This window comes from Megascapheus bottae, chromosome 2 (genome assembly GCF_031878675.1).
Source record: "Megascapheus bottae isolate mThoBot1 chromosome 2, mThoBot2.hap1, whole genome shotgun sequence".
Taxonomy (NCBI): domain Eukaryota; kingdom Metazoa; phylum Chordata; class Mammalia; order Rodentia; family Geomyidae; genus Megascapheus; species Megascapheus bottae.
The window spans coordinates 81006050-81024654 of NC_143510.1; the positions used below are offsets into that span (position 1 = coordinate 81006050).

At 37.4% G+C, this 18605-nt stretch overlaps 1 protein-coding gene across 5 annotated transcripts in view; it reads right to left on the bottom strand.

The window, feature by feature from the left end:
- Positions 1-18605, bottom strand: part of Anks1b (ankyrin repeat and sterile alpha motif domain containing 1B) — a 905411-nt gene that overhangs the window by 560976 nt on the left and 325830 nt on the right. For all 5 annotated transcript variants that reach the window (XM_090328468.1, XM_090328467.1, XM_090328466.1 and 2 more), the window contains exon 12: positions 12827-13007. In XM_090328468.1, coding sequence (XP_090184594.1) covers positions 12827-13007 — 181 coding nt within the window. The remainder of the gene's footprint in view (positions 1-12826; positions 13008-18605) is intronic.

Sequence of the window (18605 nt, forward strand, 5' to 3'; positions counted from 1 at the left end):
CTATCCTAAGAATCAGAAAGTTGTCCCAATCAGCCTAAATCTGCTAGTGCTTGACTGCTTCACACCAAGATCTGTAAGAAAGGCATTTCTGTTATTTACAAGCTGCGATGCTTTGCTACAGCAGCATGAAAAGATTAAGGCAGTTGCTTCTAGTCACATTCCATACAAAATTGAAGCTTATTAGGTGGGTTAGGGAAGTCAAAAAATATTGGGATTGTGGTAAGAAGTAGAGTAGAGATAGGGTTAGACCCAGAGTAACAAGAACCATGTGAGTTATATATGCCAAAACATTTGAACATGCTCGTGTATATGTTCTTAAATTCCAGCAAGGCCAAACATGGCTCTTTACAGTTAAATGTCATCTGAAATAGATACTTGGAGAAGGGAATCTTTGATGATCTTAAATATATATTAGACCCTAATATATATTTAAATTTTAAGATTTCATCATAATGGGGAGATAATATGATAAAGTGCCTCAGTGAGTAACTAAGGTGGTTTTAGGTCTATCATATAAAGAAGAAAAAATTCAGATCTTTCATTCTCAGTTGTATAATTTTGATAATACTAAGACATTAGTGTTAATCTAAAAAGGTACCTTGATGCCAGAATAGGTCTCTCCCAAATCTAGAGAACATGGGAATATATAACTTTTTTTAACCTCTGCATAACACACCATAACTAACAACATTCATTATCTCACAGCTCACATGAACCTAGGTGTGCCTCATATACACAAGATCTCACCAGACTTCAATCCAGACACTGGTCAAAACTGTAGTCTTATTTGAGGCTCAGAGTCTCCTACGAAGCTCACATGCTATTGGCAGGATTTGCTCCCTTGCAGTTAGGGAACTTATGTGGCTTATTCTTCAAAGCCAGCAGCACAGACAAGAAGACTGCTGTTTGCAGTTCAAAGGATCTTTTAATTTCTACAGGCCCACTAAGAGAATCTCATTTGAGTATCTTAAATTCAAATATGGAGAATTTAATTATTTCTGCAAAATTCTTTGCCATAAAACATATAATGAGGAGAATATATTCCATCAACTTTGTTATTGGCTAATGGCATATTACACACACACACACACACACACACACACACACACACACACACACACACATCCCAAAAGGAAATTGCATAAAAGTGTAGTTAAGAGAGAAGGAATAATGAGTCCTTCTTCAATGTCTGTCTATCACAGATGCTAAGAATAAAATAGAAGACTAAAGTCATTAGAGTCAGCTGGATAGACTTGGAAACACTTGATAGACAAGGGTGTAGTTGGCCTATCAAGTAGCTAGAGAGTTACTCAGGAGAATACTGAAGGAAGTTCTGTCACAGGCCAGCCTCCTGGGGCAAGACACAGAAACATGAACCTTCATGTTTCATATTGAAAGGTTCAGGTCAAGTTAATCACAAAAGCATCCAACCAACACACAAAGATGTAAAGAACCAAAGGAAAAAATGATCTTCTAAGAAAAAGCTGAAGGAACAGATGATGTGAATAAATAAAAAGCCCTAGAAATCTGAAAATTTTTAAATTGGGTGTTAGGAAGGAATTTCTCTATAGCACAGACTAGAAATACCAATAGTCTTTCTTTGCTCACACTTCTCCTTTCTTCTTAAACATCTCTATTTCTCCCTCAACTTCACTTTTAGCTATAATGATCACACATGTATCACATAAATATAACTGATGAGAGGTGATTTTTCAAATGCTATATAATCTGTTAGAGAAAAAGCAAAGGAGAAAAACTATTCAGCAAACTGAAGTAGACAGGGTAATTAGAGAAGATTTATGCAGCAGTGGATATGAATCTCAAAGAAAATTCCAGCTAATGAAGCAATTTTTTCACACATATTAACACAGGGTGAAACGAGCAAAAATTTGAGTTAATAAAAGATTAAATTAAAAAAACATTTTATTACAGAACTTCTTTGGAACTGCTGCCCTTTGTTATAATTTTGGGTGGCTTAGAACCTGTGGAACATAGATATTCACCAATAATGACATTCATCCAATTTTTGTTGCCCTCGTCACCCAGGATGTATTCATTTGAGCCAATGGATTCACAGTGCTGCTCATGAGAAGGTTGACTTGCTTCTTCTTAGCAATTTTATGGACGTGAGAATTCTGAGATACCTGGTTGGACTTTATTTGTACTGAAATCATAGTGTTCAAGCTGTGCTTGCAGCCTGTAGCTATAATAATAATAGAGATGGAAAAAATAATGCCAGATTTATTAAGCATTTATGAAGCTGTATTAATTAAGCATATGTTGTATACATACACTTTTCATTTAATGGTTCTAGCTTTATCTAAAAGGAATCTCCATGAAGAAATGATTCTATAAACTGATCTATTCCATCTTAATTTTTGATTCATTGGATTCTTTGAAAAGCCAGCCTGTCAGAGAAAGGCTATAACCAGCTCTTAAGGAATATTAACAAGGAAAAGTCTGGATGAGACAGAAAAGGGCATCCGTTCTGCATGTATGTCCTAGATACTTCTTTCTGGGCTTAGGCTTTCAAAGGATGTAGCAAAACAAAATCAGTACTGTAAAAATATAAGGAGAGAGGGAATCTGGGTACAAAATCCTAGATTCTAGGCAAGACCACATTCTGATAACTTAACTGTACTGCATGTTAGGGAATAGCAAAATCTTAAGGATTAATTTTCTGAATTTTGATTTGCCTTAATTATGAATGAATCCCAGAAGTTCTCATGACTTCCAGAAGAGGGCCTTAGTTTAGCAAAAGGAGAGGTAATTGCAGCACAAGAGAGGGCTCATGGATGGCAAGCCTGGCAGAAACTCAGAGTAACCCCTTCACCAGTGAGAGTGCATGAGCCAGCCAAAATGAATTGCAAACCCTGGCCAGAAGGGTTTTGGCATTAATAGCATGACTGTCTGACTTGAAGGCTGCAGACTCAGTAAGGGAATCTGCAGACTCTGCTACACCCTGGGCTATGCCACCAGGGGCCACAGCTACTAACCATAGGTCTAGAGTCTAAACAAAAAGGGAACTCCAACTCTTGACTTTCCTCAAATATTTTGTCTTTGATCGCTTTGATTTTTTTCTTTGTCCAGCAGGTAATATCCTAAGTCTTACCATCTGTGTGTGTACTGGAAAACATATGTAACAACCAAGGAAAAACTATGAGACACACATGATTTATTAATAACTAAGAAGAATATGTTATTATTTTGGTATTTAATATTTTCTTTTTCTTTGGATAACTAAAATTCCAGTCAATTTAAAGTACCGAATTCCATCACTGATAATTTAGCTTATTTGTAAGGAAGTCAGTCCCACAGATAAAATTGTGTATCACTGTCATAACCTTTAACTAGCCCCCTTACCAGTTCACCTCGGAACTTAGGTTAGAATTGGACAATTGTCCCAGTAATCTGACTTCGGCTTCAAGTATGCCGGAGCTTTAGCTCACTGGGTCCAGTGCTGTGCTACTAATGAGTTCTTGATTTTTCAGGAGGTCTATTTAAGTCCACATGAACTAATTAAAAGGAAGGCCTTCATTTGCATTTCTGGTAATCTGTGATCAGCCAGAGAACACTGTGCCACCCTCTTCCCTCTAATTGCAGCTCCCCCATAGCAATTCTTTGCACAAAAACATCCTCTGCTGCTGAACACCTCATGGCTTTTCCTTTGGAAATGTTCACTTCTCTGGCATATCCTTTAGAAAAAATTTCCTCCACCCATGAGTTTCCTCCAGCAGAAGGTGAGCGGTTCGAGGGCACAGAGGGTGAGGGAGATGTGCCTGGCAGGTGCTCTTGAGAAGCTGCTAATTCATAGAGAGCTTTCTGGACACAGCATTCCATAAAAAGGGAAAATTTGGTATTTTATTCTTTTCATCTTCTCTTCTAGGAATTCACAACATACTGCTCCAGGAAATTGTCACAGAACACAGAACTTATCAGCTTCTTTTTTTTTTTTCTTTGCCAGTCCTGGGCTTGAGCTCAGGGCCTGAGCACTGTCCTTGGACTTTCTCAAGGCTAGAGCTCTACCACTTGAGCCTCAGCACCACTTCCAGCTTTTTTTCTATGTATGTGGTACCGAGGAATTGAACCTGGGTCATCGTGCATGCTAGGCAAGCACTCTACCACTAGGCCAAACTCCTGGCCCCACGTTTCAGCTTCTTATTGTGTTACTTTATAACGGATAACTTTATTTTTGATAAATATGAAATAACACAGACTCTTTCCATGCTACCCATCCCTACTAAATATAATTATCTCAACTACCTACTCCACATATTCAGTCATCTCAAATTAAAATGCCCAAAATTGAATTTCCCATCTCAGTGACTATCAACACCAAAAGGACTAAATTCCTTTAATCACATATTTGATCCACTCTACCACATCCTATATCTAATCCATCAAAAAAATAAATTGTCGGGCGCGGTAGCTCTCACCTGTAATCCTAGCTACTCAGAAGGCTGAGCTCTGAGGATCAACTTCAAAGCCAGCCCAGGCACAAAAGGACCTGAGACTCTCATTTCCAATTAACCTCTAGAAAATGGGAAGTGGGGCTTGGCTCAAGGGTAGAGTGGTATCCTTGAGCTTAAAAGCTCAAGAATAGCACCTAGGCTGAGTTCAAGACCCATGACCCACCAAAACAAGAAAAAACAAAACAAACAAAAAAACCCGCAGTAACCAGGCAAGATGTGGTGGCCCACATCTGTAATCCTTGCTACTCAGGAGGCTGAGATCTGAGGATCAAGGTTCAAAGCCAGCCCAGGCACAAAAGAACCTGAGACTCTTTATCTCCAATTAACCACTAGAAAACCGGAAGTGGGGCTGTGGCTCAAGGGATAGGGTGGTAATCTTGAGCTGAAGAGCTCAGGGACAGCGCCCAGCCAAGTTCAAGCCCCAAGACCAAACAAAACAAAACACAAAACAAAATAAAACAAAAAAAAAGTTGCCTCTACCATTAAAATAGACCAGATTCTATCACCATCTCTATTTTGACAAAAACCAACAAAATGAGACAAAACAAAAAAACCTATTACCAAACCTATTCATATGAGAGGAAGGAAATATATTGACAACCACAGAGAGCACCACATACCATGTGAGACTGGAATGCTGAGTGTGTGTGTGCAGAGAGGATCCCTTAGAAAAATAAACTTAAATGGAACCACCCTCTTAGGGGACCCTGGGAGCTAAGGACTAGCATGAGGGGTCTTGGCACCTCAAGGAAAAATGGGACAAAAGCAGAAATGAATCCAGGTAAGTTAAATCCATACTACAATTTGTTATACCAAAGAAGAGTTAATTTTAAATATTGTGAATAGTGACTAATGCAGATGTAGATTTATATTGCCAGGAAATTGTTGTACTGACCTAATGAAGTGTATTGTGTGGGGACAAGGAAACTCAGCCACTCAGACCCATGACTTCAAGGCCTTGTGATTATTAGTAATTGCACTCACTTTCATGCACTTCCTGTTCACAGACTTTTATCTTTCACTCCAGCCCTCTTCTTTAGTTTTGACTCCACCTAGCCCTACTGGAATCTCTGAAGTTTCCACTGTCATTGTCCTTTGGTTGTTTTCTTTCTCTTATTTTTCTATCTAAATTTTATACTCACTCTCTTGCATTCATGTTTCTTGCTCTTTAGTATACCCATTTTAGCAAAACCACAACCTATGGAAGTTTCAACTCTCCAGATTTTCTATACCTGTATCCTCTAGGTCAGAGAAAAACACAAAACACATGTTAAACTCATGAGCATGAGTTTTGAGTGAGCTTTTAAAGCCACCTGTACCTCCTTTACTCAGCCATGATTTCCTGCTCTCCTCTTTCATAATCTAAACCTCTTCCATCTCTATCCCAACTGGAGTTACTGCTTTTCTACATTATAGAGAAAATGAAAACTATCCTTTTTCCTCATAGATTTCTACCACATTGATGTCCTGCCATCATTTACATCCATATCCACATGTGGCTGCCTTAGACCAAACTTGCCACTTGGTTCATAGAATCCATCCATAATTCTCTTCTTTTGCTATAATAAAAACTTACTCTTGAATGTCTGATGGCTCACATTTATTTTTGTCCATCAAAGGGCTTGAATTCTTGGCCTGGGCATTGTCCTTGAGCTCTTCAGGTCAAGGTTAGCATTCTACCACTTGAGCCACAGTGCCACTCCAGTTTTCTGGCAGTTAATTGAAGAGTCTCATGGACTTTAGTGCCCGGGCTGGCTTGAACTGCGATCTTCAAATCTCAGCCTCCTGAGTGGCTAGGATTACAGGCGTTAGCCAGTGCCTGGCTGGTGTCTCACTCTTCTAGTCCTAGTTACTCAGGAGATCTAGGGATCACAGTTCAAAGCCATTCCAGGTAAGAAACTATGTGCGGCTTATTTTCAATTAAACAACAAAAATCACCAGAAGTGGAGATGTGTGTGGCTCAGATGGTAAAGCACCAGGCTTTAGTGGATAAAGCTATGGTTGGACAAGGGGTGAAGAATATAGCAGTGAAAACTCACTAGATACCATGTTGAAAATAAACAATTGAAGGAGAAGGGGATCAGCAGGGGAAAAAATGGAAGAAAACAAAGAGGTGACATCTCAAAATGAAATGTACACATTACCTGACTTTTGTAACTGTAACACTCCTGTACACGCTACCTTTACCATATAAAAAATAAATAAAATATTTTTTGGAAAGAAAATGTTGAGGGGACAGGAATGTGGCCTAGTGGTAGCAGGCTCGCCTAGAATGCATGAAGCCCTGAGTTTAGATTCCCCGGAACCACATACCTAGAAAAAGTGTGTATGGCACTGTGACTCCAGTGGCAGAATGCTAGTCTTCAGCAAAAAGTGTCCAAGGACAGTGCCCAGGCCCTGAATTCAAGCACCAGGACTGGCAATAAATAAATAACTGGAAAATGCTGACAGCACCTAGTTCCTGAGTTCAAGCCCAAATACCTGAACTAAACAAACAAACAAAAATACTTCCTCTTGGAAAATCTCCTCAAAGGGCAGTAGGCATTTGCTCTCCTCCATGCTCATCTTCCATTCTCTTAACCTAGGTTTTTGTTCCCTTAATTCTTTTTTTTTTTTTTTTGCCAGTCCTGGGGATTGTACTCAGAGATTGACACTGTCCTTGGGCTTTTTCAAAGCTAGAGCTCTACCACTTGAGCCACAGCACCATTTCTGGCTTTTTTCTATGTATGTGGTACCAAGGAATCAAACCCAGGTCTTTGTGCATGCTAGGCAAGCACTCTACCCCTAGGCCAAACTCCTGGCCTGTTCCCTTAATTTTAACCAAGTGGTTCTTACTTCACCAGTGACCTCCGAATTGTTAAATCCATGAGTAAATGCTAACTGTCCTCAACCTCACATTCACCAGATTTCCCCCTACCACACAGGTGACTCTTCCCCAGTCTCTTTTTTAAAATAATATTTTATTTTATTTAAAGGTGATATACAGAGAGGATACAGTTACCTAAGTAAGGTAAAGTACGTTTCTCGTTGAACAGTGTTACCTGCTTCCCTCGTTTTTCTCCCATTTGTCTCCCCAGCTCCCACCTCCCTCTCCCTCAAGTTGTAAACCTCATTTCATTTCCAGCACAGTAGCTAGTAACTACAGAGGCTGCATTGGTTCACCTTTTGTCCTTTGTCTCACCAGTTCTTTTAATTCCCTCTCCCTTCCCCAAATCAGATAAACATAGATACAAGACACAGGGTACCAAAATAAAAAAACAATGACTACAGGGGAACCAAAGGGAAAAAATGCAAGAAAAAAGAAATATCTCTCCAGTGTTTTTGCTGGTGTTATTTTCTTTCCCCTCTACCTTGCTCAGTTTCTGGTCCTCTTTACCTGAGTTTACACCTACTATATATTGATCAGAAGAAACTTCAGCTGCTTACTCCTTACATGCTTTCAGTTAGTTAATAGGTGTCTGGAATTTAAAATGAAATCCTGATATTCCATCCTGTTCACCAAATGTGCTTTTCCCACAGCTTCTTGGGTATCAGACATTAGGAAATCAATTTTCAGAGTTCTTCATGACAAAAATCTTGGAGGCGTAGCTAATCATCCTCTTCCTCTCAGACTATGTATATTTCAATATGAAATCCTATTGCATCTACCTTAAAGGTATGTTCTTCTATTTCTCTTTTCAAGTACTGCTTCCTCCTCTGTTTTGGCTCTCTTCCTCTCATACTGCAGTGCTGCCATTATCTCCTAACCAGTCTCCTTGTTTCCACTCTCATTCCCACTCCCCAGTCCATTCTCAATGCAAAAGTCAGAGATATCCTGATAACAGAAGAAGTTAGATCACTGGATCCCTCTTTTTCTGAGAGATCTGAATGGAGCCCATACCTTTCATTTTGAGTAAAAGCGAAAGTCCTTTAAAAATGGCCAGTTAGGGTTTATAGTCTCTATTTTCTGTCCTGCCTTCTTATAAATAAATACCTCACATTTCAAGGAATAGCAGTCCCATTTGATTCTTCTGCTTAAGTCAGAAATTTTAGTACCTTCCTTAAACACTTCTCCTTCATTTGGTCTGTTACCAAGACCTGCTGATGCCACTGCTTCTCTCCACTTCTAGCCTTACTACATTTCACATTTTCATACCCTATCATAAAACTAAACTTTCTGGTTAAATGCAGTTGAAATGTTCTGTTTATATCATTCCCCTACCTGTCTAACTCCAAAGCTCTTCCTCTTTAACAACCTTTTTTGATGATTCCTAAGTTGAAGCTTTAATCACCATTCAAAATGCTTTCTAAATAGTTCTGTTATAATAAATCCATTGATTCACTTAGTATTTTGAAGCATGCAATTAATTCTGAGGTTAGGCTTTGCTCTTTTAAATGGCACTTTGTCAAGATTAATTTTTTGTGTAAGCTATCCTTTATAAAAAGGCACAGTGGATGGATAGCTTCATTTTAGACTATACTTCTAAGTCAAAGAAAGGAAGTTACCTTAAGCTAGACACAGGGACTTACAGAGGGCTCTCTCACGCAAAGTTCAATAGTATTGTCATTAAAGAAGAAAAATAAAATATTTGGTAATAATATGAAGATTAGTTGTATTCGTAGCTTACAAAATACATTCACAGAATTGAACTCAGTTATTACTTGAAATATCCAAAAAGTAGATATGATTTCTTCTTTTCAGAAAGTAAATGATAGAACTGACTTTTTCATTCCCTTTCGGTTTCTACTATGTGGCCCTGTCTTTAGACAAGACTTTTAAATTAAATATCATGTATAAAAATCTGTAAGATGGGGCTGGGAATTTGGCCTAGTGGTTAAAGTGCTTGCCTAGCATGCATGAAGACCCGGGTTCGATTCCTTGGTACCACATACATAGAAAAACGCTGGAAGTGGTTCTGAGGCTCAAGTGGTAGAGCTCTAGCCTTGAGAAAGTCCAAGGACAGTGCTCAGGCCCTGAGCCCAAGCCCAGGACTGGCAAAAAAAAAAAATCTGTAAGATAATGAAATGCTATTGCTTCAGGTAGATGAATGATCTACTGTAAATGTTTTACTTTTAAAATTAGAAGTTTTAATTTTTACTGTGAAATGATCACTAATGTCCTTCCATGTTATTACTAAATATCAGTCTATTCCAAAAGTTTTGGTGAACTGTAGAAGTGACATATTGCATTCGAAAATCATAGCAACATGCGACTGGAAGCCATTTCAACTGTTGAGAAGTTAGATTTTTGGCTCTGTTTAAAGGTCAAACCTGCAAGCATCCTGATGGTGACAATTGCTCTAGGCATTTTAGATGGCAGCGGTAAATGTGAGTTCTTTTTCTATGCCCTGCTAGTCAGTGTCAGAATAAAGAGAAAGCACGGGGATTTCTAATTAGGCATATAATTTCTCTTTGTTTCAATGTAAAAAAGAAGTAATATTTCTATCTATTGCAAATTTAACAACTTAATCATAAAAATGTACTTAGTGCTCTAACTAAATCCAAGAAGTATTTCCTAAAGGCAAGTTTCAAAATACGTGTCATCCCTTCTCTTTTAGGATTTCAAATCTGGAACCAGATACCCAAATAAAATGCTGATTGAATAATAATTACATATTCAGAGCCCTTTCTGGGGTCCACATACTATTTGTCTTTATAAATCATACTCTATCTTTCCTGTTTGATAAGATTGCTTCCAGTACATGGCAGATAAACAATAAATGATTACTGAATGAAAAATAGGCTGAGTGTTTCATTTTCATAATTGCTTTTACTGTTAATAGCTATTAATATTTATTGAATAGTAATTATATAGAAAATACTATGATAATTACTTTACATGTAGTATGACACTACAGGATAAGATCTAGTCATGTTAATTTAAGTTTACCAAGAAAACTAGCACAAAAAGGTCAAATTTCACAGCTAGGTGAGAGGTTCAGCATCAACACTAATAATCAACTTTACTCAATCTGACTTCACTACTTAAAATGTGTCAAAGACCCTTCTATTCTAGCTAGATTCTAGAAAGGAGATAAAAGGTAATAACTAAGTAAACAAGAGGTCAATATTATTTCAGGAAGTAAATAAAGCTATGGAAAAGGAAAATTTAACGGAAGGGAATAGAGCAAGATAGGTGTGCTAATGTGTGTCTTTAATCCCAACTATGGGAAAGATGAGGCAGGAGGACTGAGAGATTAAAGACAGCCTGAACTACACAGCAAGAACCTAAATAAATGAGCAATGCAGAAAAATGGTCATGAACATTTACTCTGGCACCAGATTTGAAACTCAGTTCTGTCTTTAAAGGATGGACTATTATTAATTTATTTCCTATCTACAAAAAACTTTACCTAATTTCTATGGGAATTGTGAGATTTGATTGAGTTTATATGCTAAAACACTGTCACAATGTGTTATTTGAACATTCGCTTATTATTCCTATCCTCTCTCCCTCCCTTCTTTCTTTCCTTCTCTCCTTCCCTCCTTCCCTCCTTCTTTCCTTCCTTCCTTCCCCTCCCTCCCTCTCTTCTTTCTTTCATTCCCTCCTTTCTTCCTTCCTTCCTTCCTTCATCTCCCTTCCTTCCTCCTTTCTTTCCTCCCTTCCTCCCTCCCTCCCTTCCTCCCCTTCTCTCTCTTCTCTCTCTTCCTCCCCTTCCTCCTTTCCCTCACTCCCTCACTTTCCTCCCTTCTCTTTTTGTTGTCTCCCTCCCTCCTACTCCTTCCTTCCTCTTTCCCCCAAGGTAGGGTCCTACACTCTGAGGCCTTGAAATCATCATGTAGTCTAGACTGCAGTCAAACTCATAATCCTCTTGCTTCTACCTCTCAAGTTATAGAATTATAGACATACAACTACCACATCCTGCTATTTCTTATTATTATCACATTTAGTGATATCACATAAAGTGTGATCTCGGAAGGTTTCTACAAGGAAGTACATTTAAGTCAAATCCTAAATAACACTCAGCAACACAAAAATTTTAAGTCAGAGTTTGGAGGCAGAAGAAACTAAAGTACAGAAAGTCCCAGAACCAGCTGTGTGACAGGGTGGGCCTGGATTAGTTTGCTAAAAGCTAGTCAGAAACTATGTTAAATGGGTGACAGTGGCCATGGTAAGGAGTTGGACATTATTCTAAGAGTGAAGAGAAGCTTTGGGTACATGGTCAGCATGGCATTAACATGCTTTGCTTTACAGTTTACAAATATCATTTGGGATGCAATGAAAGTTTAATAATAATTTTAATAGACTACAAAGTTAGCCATTTATTATTACTTATAAAATCTTGGTATTTTGCTCTCAGGAAAAATAATTCTCTGGCTGTATTTTCAGAATGGTTATATTAGTGCTTTTAAAAGTAGAATCAGATTAAAAGACTTAGAAGACACATACATATATTCATATGTATAAATGTATGTGTATATATAGATAGATATATGCATATCCCATTGGAACAAAGATTATGTAGGATATACATGCAGACCATACTTTAGGATTCTAAAATTCATATTAATCTTATAAATTAGTTTAAAAGCCATACCCCTTGGGCTGGGAGTTTGGCCTAGTGGTTAAGGTGCTTGCCTAGCATGCACGAAGGCCCGGGTTCGATTCCTTGGTACCACATACATAGAAAATAAGCCAGAAGTGGTGCTGAGGCTCAAGTGGTAGAGCTCTAACCTTGAGAAAGTCCAAGGACAATGCTCAGGCCCTGAGCTCAAGCCCAGGACTGGCAAAAAAAAAAGCCATACCCCTTTAGAGGAAAGCAATGGAATGGTACAACTGCCTGTCAATTAGACAGAGACTTTGGGGGTTCCACTTCAAATTTCTGTCCCATTGGCCTGTTAGTTATTAGCTCCTTCTTCTGGAGAAAGAGAATAGTGCAATATGATTGGTTGGAATCAGGAAAAAGTTACTAATCGACCTTGTTACTTTCCTTAGTCATCCTATTGGCCTATACTCTCCAAATTCATATTGGGTTAGCAGGCTGAAAGCCCAGTTTGGCCACGCGGTCCTACCCAGACTCAACAGATATCCTGGATGTGGTTCTCCAGCCTCAAAATAACTATGTTGATTAGTGGATAACATTGTGTGGAGAAGGTAAATGATAGTTCAGAAAGAGCATTTCTGTTTTACTAACATTCAACACTGAATCATCAACCTCAATATTTAACATTTGAAGGACTATTAATGCAGTTAAAAGTATTAAGTCCAATACTCTGACAAACTCTTAAATCCTTACATTGTCACATATATGTGTATTGTACATATATGTGTAAACATTGTACAACTTATAAGAAGATATCCTTGAATCGTCTTAATTTATAAAGCTTCAGTTTCAAAAGCTAAAATATTTAGGTGTGTAAAGTGAACAGTTTACCTTTTTGATCAGGTCTCTCATTATTGCCTTCTGTGGTTTCAGCAGAGGAGGTGGGTGGACTAACAGGAGGGCTGGAAGTAAAGCTTATACACCCTGTAGATGTGTTAATTTCAAAGTACTCTTGGTTGTGATTCATTCGATGAAAATCCAGAGATGACACAATGGATGTTCGCTGTTTTGGCTAAAATAAGAAAGCATGATGAAATTATTAATATGATCATAGTCATCCTTAGTTCAATCTCCCTTATATTTAACCAAAAGAATCTTTTGATTTCATTTAGGCATTTCATTAGATTCAACACACCATGATAGAAATATAGTACTCAGCATTTATCTTAATGATCCATTTAGAGAGTTGCAATTTTATGTCACCTTTCATTCAACTAACATTAAACATCTGGCATTTGCCAGGCCATAAGGGTATAGAATCTAATAAAAGTTCCTTTATAATACTGAAGTATAATTAAATAAGTTGTGTTTTTTATTCTTTATGCAGTCCAGGCAATGACGGTATCGGATATTTTTCCCAAGTGTCATATGCTGGAATTAATCATCAGAAGTAAGTAAAGTTCTATGATACATTTTCAGGATCTAAGAATCTAGTTGGAATTTGTAGTGAGCTTTGATTTTCTTTTTTAATGATTTTTAATTAATCCCCACATAATAAGAAAAGTCAATTTAAGCACAAAAGTAAAAATCATGGAGTATTGGCAGATATAATCTATAACCTTTGTCAATAATGGATCATTCTTTATAGTCACTCTTTGTTCTGTCAATAATATCTGATTTCTTCCTTCTTACACAAAATTCTAAAATTTTGTCTTTTGGAATCACTGAAGTCTATGTCTCTGAGATGTGTACATCTTTCCCAAGAATCAACCCATTTACTTCTCATTCCTCAATTTATATTGTTGAAATATTAATAATTTCTTTTTATAATCAAAAATTAAAAGTAATCTTTATATAATAAGATAAACTTTATGGTACTTTTACTTCCTCAAAAATACAATGACTTTTGGTTTTCTTTTTTTCATACATTTTTATTGTAATTAATAGAAGGGTTACATTATATTCGCCAGGTAGACGGTTCATTAATTCACATACATTGATACCTTTCCCATGTCTTGGTCCCCATTTCCCTCCCCCCACCCCTACCTCTCATCTTGTTTTCCCCCCTTCCCAATCCAATTTCAAATAACCAAATACAAATATATCCAATGTCTCAGATAACAAAGTGAGATACTGTAACAATATGAGATAACCAAGGGACAGCAAAAAGATGAGAGATAACATAGTACATTAAGGACAACAATCACTCATTATATGGCTTTTGTTTCTATATCCTAGAAGTCCTTTCATTTAGCGTCATACTATATGGCCTTATGTATCTAGGTTTTGCTCTATTGCAAATCTCTGCTATGAGAGCCCAAGGTTTTCACTGATTATGACAAATGAGGGAAACCATTGAACCTATGTTCTTTCGAGTCTGGCTTACTTCACTTATAAAGGGATCCAAACAGAAAAAGAGGAAGTAAAACTTTCCCTCTTTGCAGATGACATGATTCTGTATTTAAAGAATCCTATAGACTCCACTCCCAAGCTCCTTGAGTTGATTCAAAACTTTGGCAAGGTAGCAGGGTATAAAATTAACCCTCAAAAATCAACTGCCTTCCTCTATGCCAACAGTGAGAGGAATGAGGCAACAATCAGGAAAGCAACTCCTTTTGGAATAGCCTCAAAGAAAATGAAGTACCTAGGAATTATCTTAACTAAGAATGTAAAGGACCTTTTTGATGAAAACTTTAAAACCCTGAAAAAGGAAATTAAAGTAGAACTAAGGAAATGGAAAAACCTCCCATGCTCCTGGATTGGAAGAATCAACATTGTGAAAATGACCATCTTGCCAAGGGCTATCTACAAATTCAATGCAATACCCATCAATATCCCAATGTCATTCTTTAAAGAAATAGAAGAGGCAATCCAAAATTTCATATGGAATAATAAAAGACCCCGTATAGCAAAAACACTTATTAGCAGAAAGAACAGCACAGAAGGAATTTTAATACCAAACTTTAGACTCTATTACAGAGCTACAATTATCCAAACAGCTTGGTACAGGCCTGAAGACCAATGGAATAGAACTAAGGACCCAGATATTAAACCACAGATCTATGGCCACCTAATCTTTGACAAGGGAGCCAAAAAAATAGAATGGAAGAAAGAAAACCTCTTCAACAAGTTGTGCTGGCAGAACTGGTTAAGCACCTGCAGAAGACTTTTGGTTTTCTTATATGTTGTTGCTTTCACCTATCTTGTAACTCACTATTCTCAAATATCTAGCTTCTTCCAACTCATCATAGTTTAATCTTTTTTTCATATTCCTCATTGGTTTGAAACCCGAGAATAGAAAGCATAAAATGTGTAGCCCAGTACATTAGCATACTTTAAATACTGTATGTTGATTAGTAATAGTCAATTAGAAATTAGTAATGGTCAATTTGAAATTAGTAACAGTCAATTAGAAATTAACACTATGTATTTCTTCTGTCTTCCTTAGTGTCACTATTATTTGCTGTAATCTTTATGTAGATATCAGTTAATCTATAAGCTAAACCAACTGTGTGGAAAATATCTATATTTTACAGAATTTTTTTAAAATAAAAAAATCACTGCAATATTTTTATGAAAGAGATTGAGAAGGATAAATATTATTAGAGAAAAGAGTACAAGTCATTTATTATTATGACATATCAATTCAGTAATAAAATTCAAATTAGTATTCACACAAGACTCAGTTTCTTTTGAAGTAAGAAAGATCAGGATTTAATGTCAGGTTTGGTTTCTCATGAAATGTTATGTCCTTGAGGCTATGAATCTCAATATTATATTCAATGCCCTTTCCACTGGACTGAAACAGCAATTATACAGGCACAAGCCACTACCATAGCTATGTAAGAAACATGGGAATAATCATTTTTCTAGGTTTTGTTTTATTTTTTATTATTTATTATAATTTTATTTTATTATATATAAATAACAGACCAATTTTCTATACTGTTTTCTCCTGTAAGTAACAATTAAGCCAATTAATGTATATGATCCCCTTGTAAAAGTTTTTAAAATGTGCTCTGAACTTTGATCACCCAGAAGTCCAATTGCAATAAAAAGCTAGATTGCCAGTGGCACATGTTTGTTATCCTAGCTACCTGAGAGTCTGAGATTAAAAAGATCATGCATGGTTCCTGGCCAGCTCAGTTCCTGAGACCACCATCTTCATAGGAAAATCTTTATATAGTAACACACACCTATCATCCCAAAACAGAAAGCATAAATAGGAGGACAAAACTTTAGACTCACCCAGACAAAAAGAAAGACTTTATCTTAAGAAATAACCCCCATGACCAAGACATGAGAAAGGGTATCAATGTACGTGAATTAATGTACCTTCTATCTGGCAAATATAATATAACCCTTCTATTAATTACAATAAAAATATATGAAAAAAGACATTACTAGAAAATGATCAAGAGTAAAAGCATGATAAGGAAAAAAAAAAGAAATAACCTCCCAAAAAACTGGAGGTATGGCTCAAGCAGTAGTGTACCTTTCCATGCAAATGGAAGTCCTGAGTTCAAACCACAACTGTATTACTCAAATATATAAAAGTAAGTACACATAAAACACATTTTATATAATCATAAAGACAAACAGGACATTTTTCTGCAACAATTCCTTTGAGTAAATATTTGCTGAGTGGACATTAAGTTGCAGTGAATAATGAACACTATAATAGGAATCAAAACATGTGACATTCTCCCTGTTCTCTTGGCGACTATAGTCAAGGAGGGAGGGAAGCCTGACAATGCAATGACCATCACTGCAATATAGATGGCACAGTGACAGAAGCTATAGCAAGCAACAGCCAAGAACATAAGTAGCAGCAAGGTGGGCCTCTACCATAGGGTGAGGTTTAGATAAGTCTTCCACAGCTCATTAGACTCTTGATGAATACCACCACAGGGCAGACAAAACAAAACACAGAAAATGAAGACAAACCCACAAATAGTTCAGGATGGCTACAGTGGTATATGCAAAGTATGATGAGTTTAAGACAAGTTTCGGAAGCCAGTCATAAAGGGGTCTCAGTGCCATGGTAAGATTAACCTGAACTTGTTAAGGAACTACTGAGGATTTCCAAACAGGAGTGCTTCAAGGCTTCGTTAGTATTTTAATAAACATATTTTAGCAATTTAAAGAATATATTCATCAATTGAGGTGCAGGAAAGGAGACTAGTTTGAGAGATGTTATAGATTTCCAGACTAGATATGGCATGGACATGCAGCTAGCCAGTCGCCATCAGATTGGTGAGAGCCATGGTACAGCCCTTTTTAGCTTTAGCCATTTTTTGCCAGTCTTGGGGCTTGAACTCATGGCTTGGGAACTCAAGGGTGGTGCTCGACCATTTAAGCCACAGGACCACTCCCTACTTTATGTGTATATGTGGTACCAGGGAATTGAACCCAAGGCTTTGTGCATGCTAGGCAAGCACTCTACCAGTAGGCCATGATCTGGGCCCTAGCCATTTTTTCAGATAGGGATCTCATATTTTTTCCTGGGGCTAGCCTTAGAGTATAATCCTCCTACCTATGCCTTCTGTGTAGTGGAAGTTATAGGCATGAAACACCACACGTGAGTTATGTGTCCAGACGCAGTCTGGGGAGGGTCTCACTAACTCCTGTCTGGCCTTCTACCATGAGCTTCTCTATGTCTGCCAGTGAAGCCATGATTGTAGGCATATGCCATCACACCTAGCTCCAGAAATTCTTGTCCTATATAAGAGTCATTTTACACATAACTTTAATGCTCAATACAACTATAACCATAGTGTTGCCTTTATTTCTAGTCTTATTTGCCTTTGATTGAGCATGTTACTAATTGCAATTAATTGGAGGTAAAAGTAAGCTCTCTCTTTCTCTTATTGTTATGATGTAGCTGTAAGGTCATGAAACACACACAAGGCTTTATGAAGAGTTAAAGTAAACTTCCTTTGTGCTAAGCTATTGAGATTCTGGGTTTGAATATGGTATCAGCTAGCATTGCTTCCCTTACCATAACTAGTACAGGAGGCAAAGGCTAAGAGAAACTTAAGGTTACATAAGGAATTAGCAAAAAGGCCATACATCAGAAGGAAGGTTCATGTGCTCAACTCTAGGACATGTGAATGGCATCTCAAAACACAAAACGCAAAGGCAAGATCTAAAAGAGCCTTGTCTTTGGAGAGCTATAGAAACAGCAGTGGGAGAAAACAATAAAGGACGGCAGCAATACTACACGTAGATTAGAGATGATGTGTTTAAAACATACCCTTAAACTTTGATATGAATACATTCCTTTTAACTACTCAAATAGAATTCTGCTAAGCCATTAGGTATGAAAAAGACTATTTACACAGGTTCACTGAAATTACAATTGGTATCTTCCAAGTTTCAGAGTGTAAACTGAGTTGTGTTCACTGTGGCTCCTTCTCTCCAAAACATCTCCCTCCCTGAGGTCCAGTCCTCACATCTGCTTTCCTAAGTCTGTGAAACCCCACATATTTACCTAGTAGGTGTGAGAAAACTGCACCTCAGGACCCACAACCAAGCTTCTGTCTGTTTTTATCACACCTATGAGCCAAAAATGTTAACATTTTTAATAGTCAAAAAATTCACAGGCCTGAGGACAACAGAATAGAACTGAAGACCCAGAAATCAACCCACAGAGCTATGGCCACCTAAT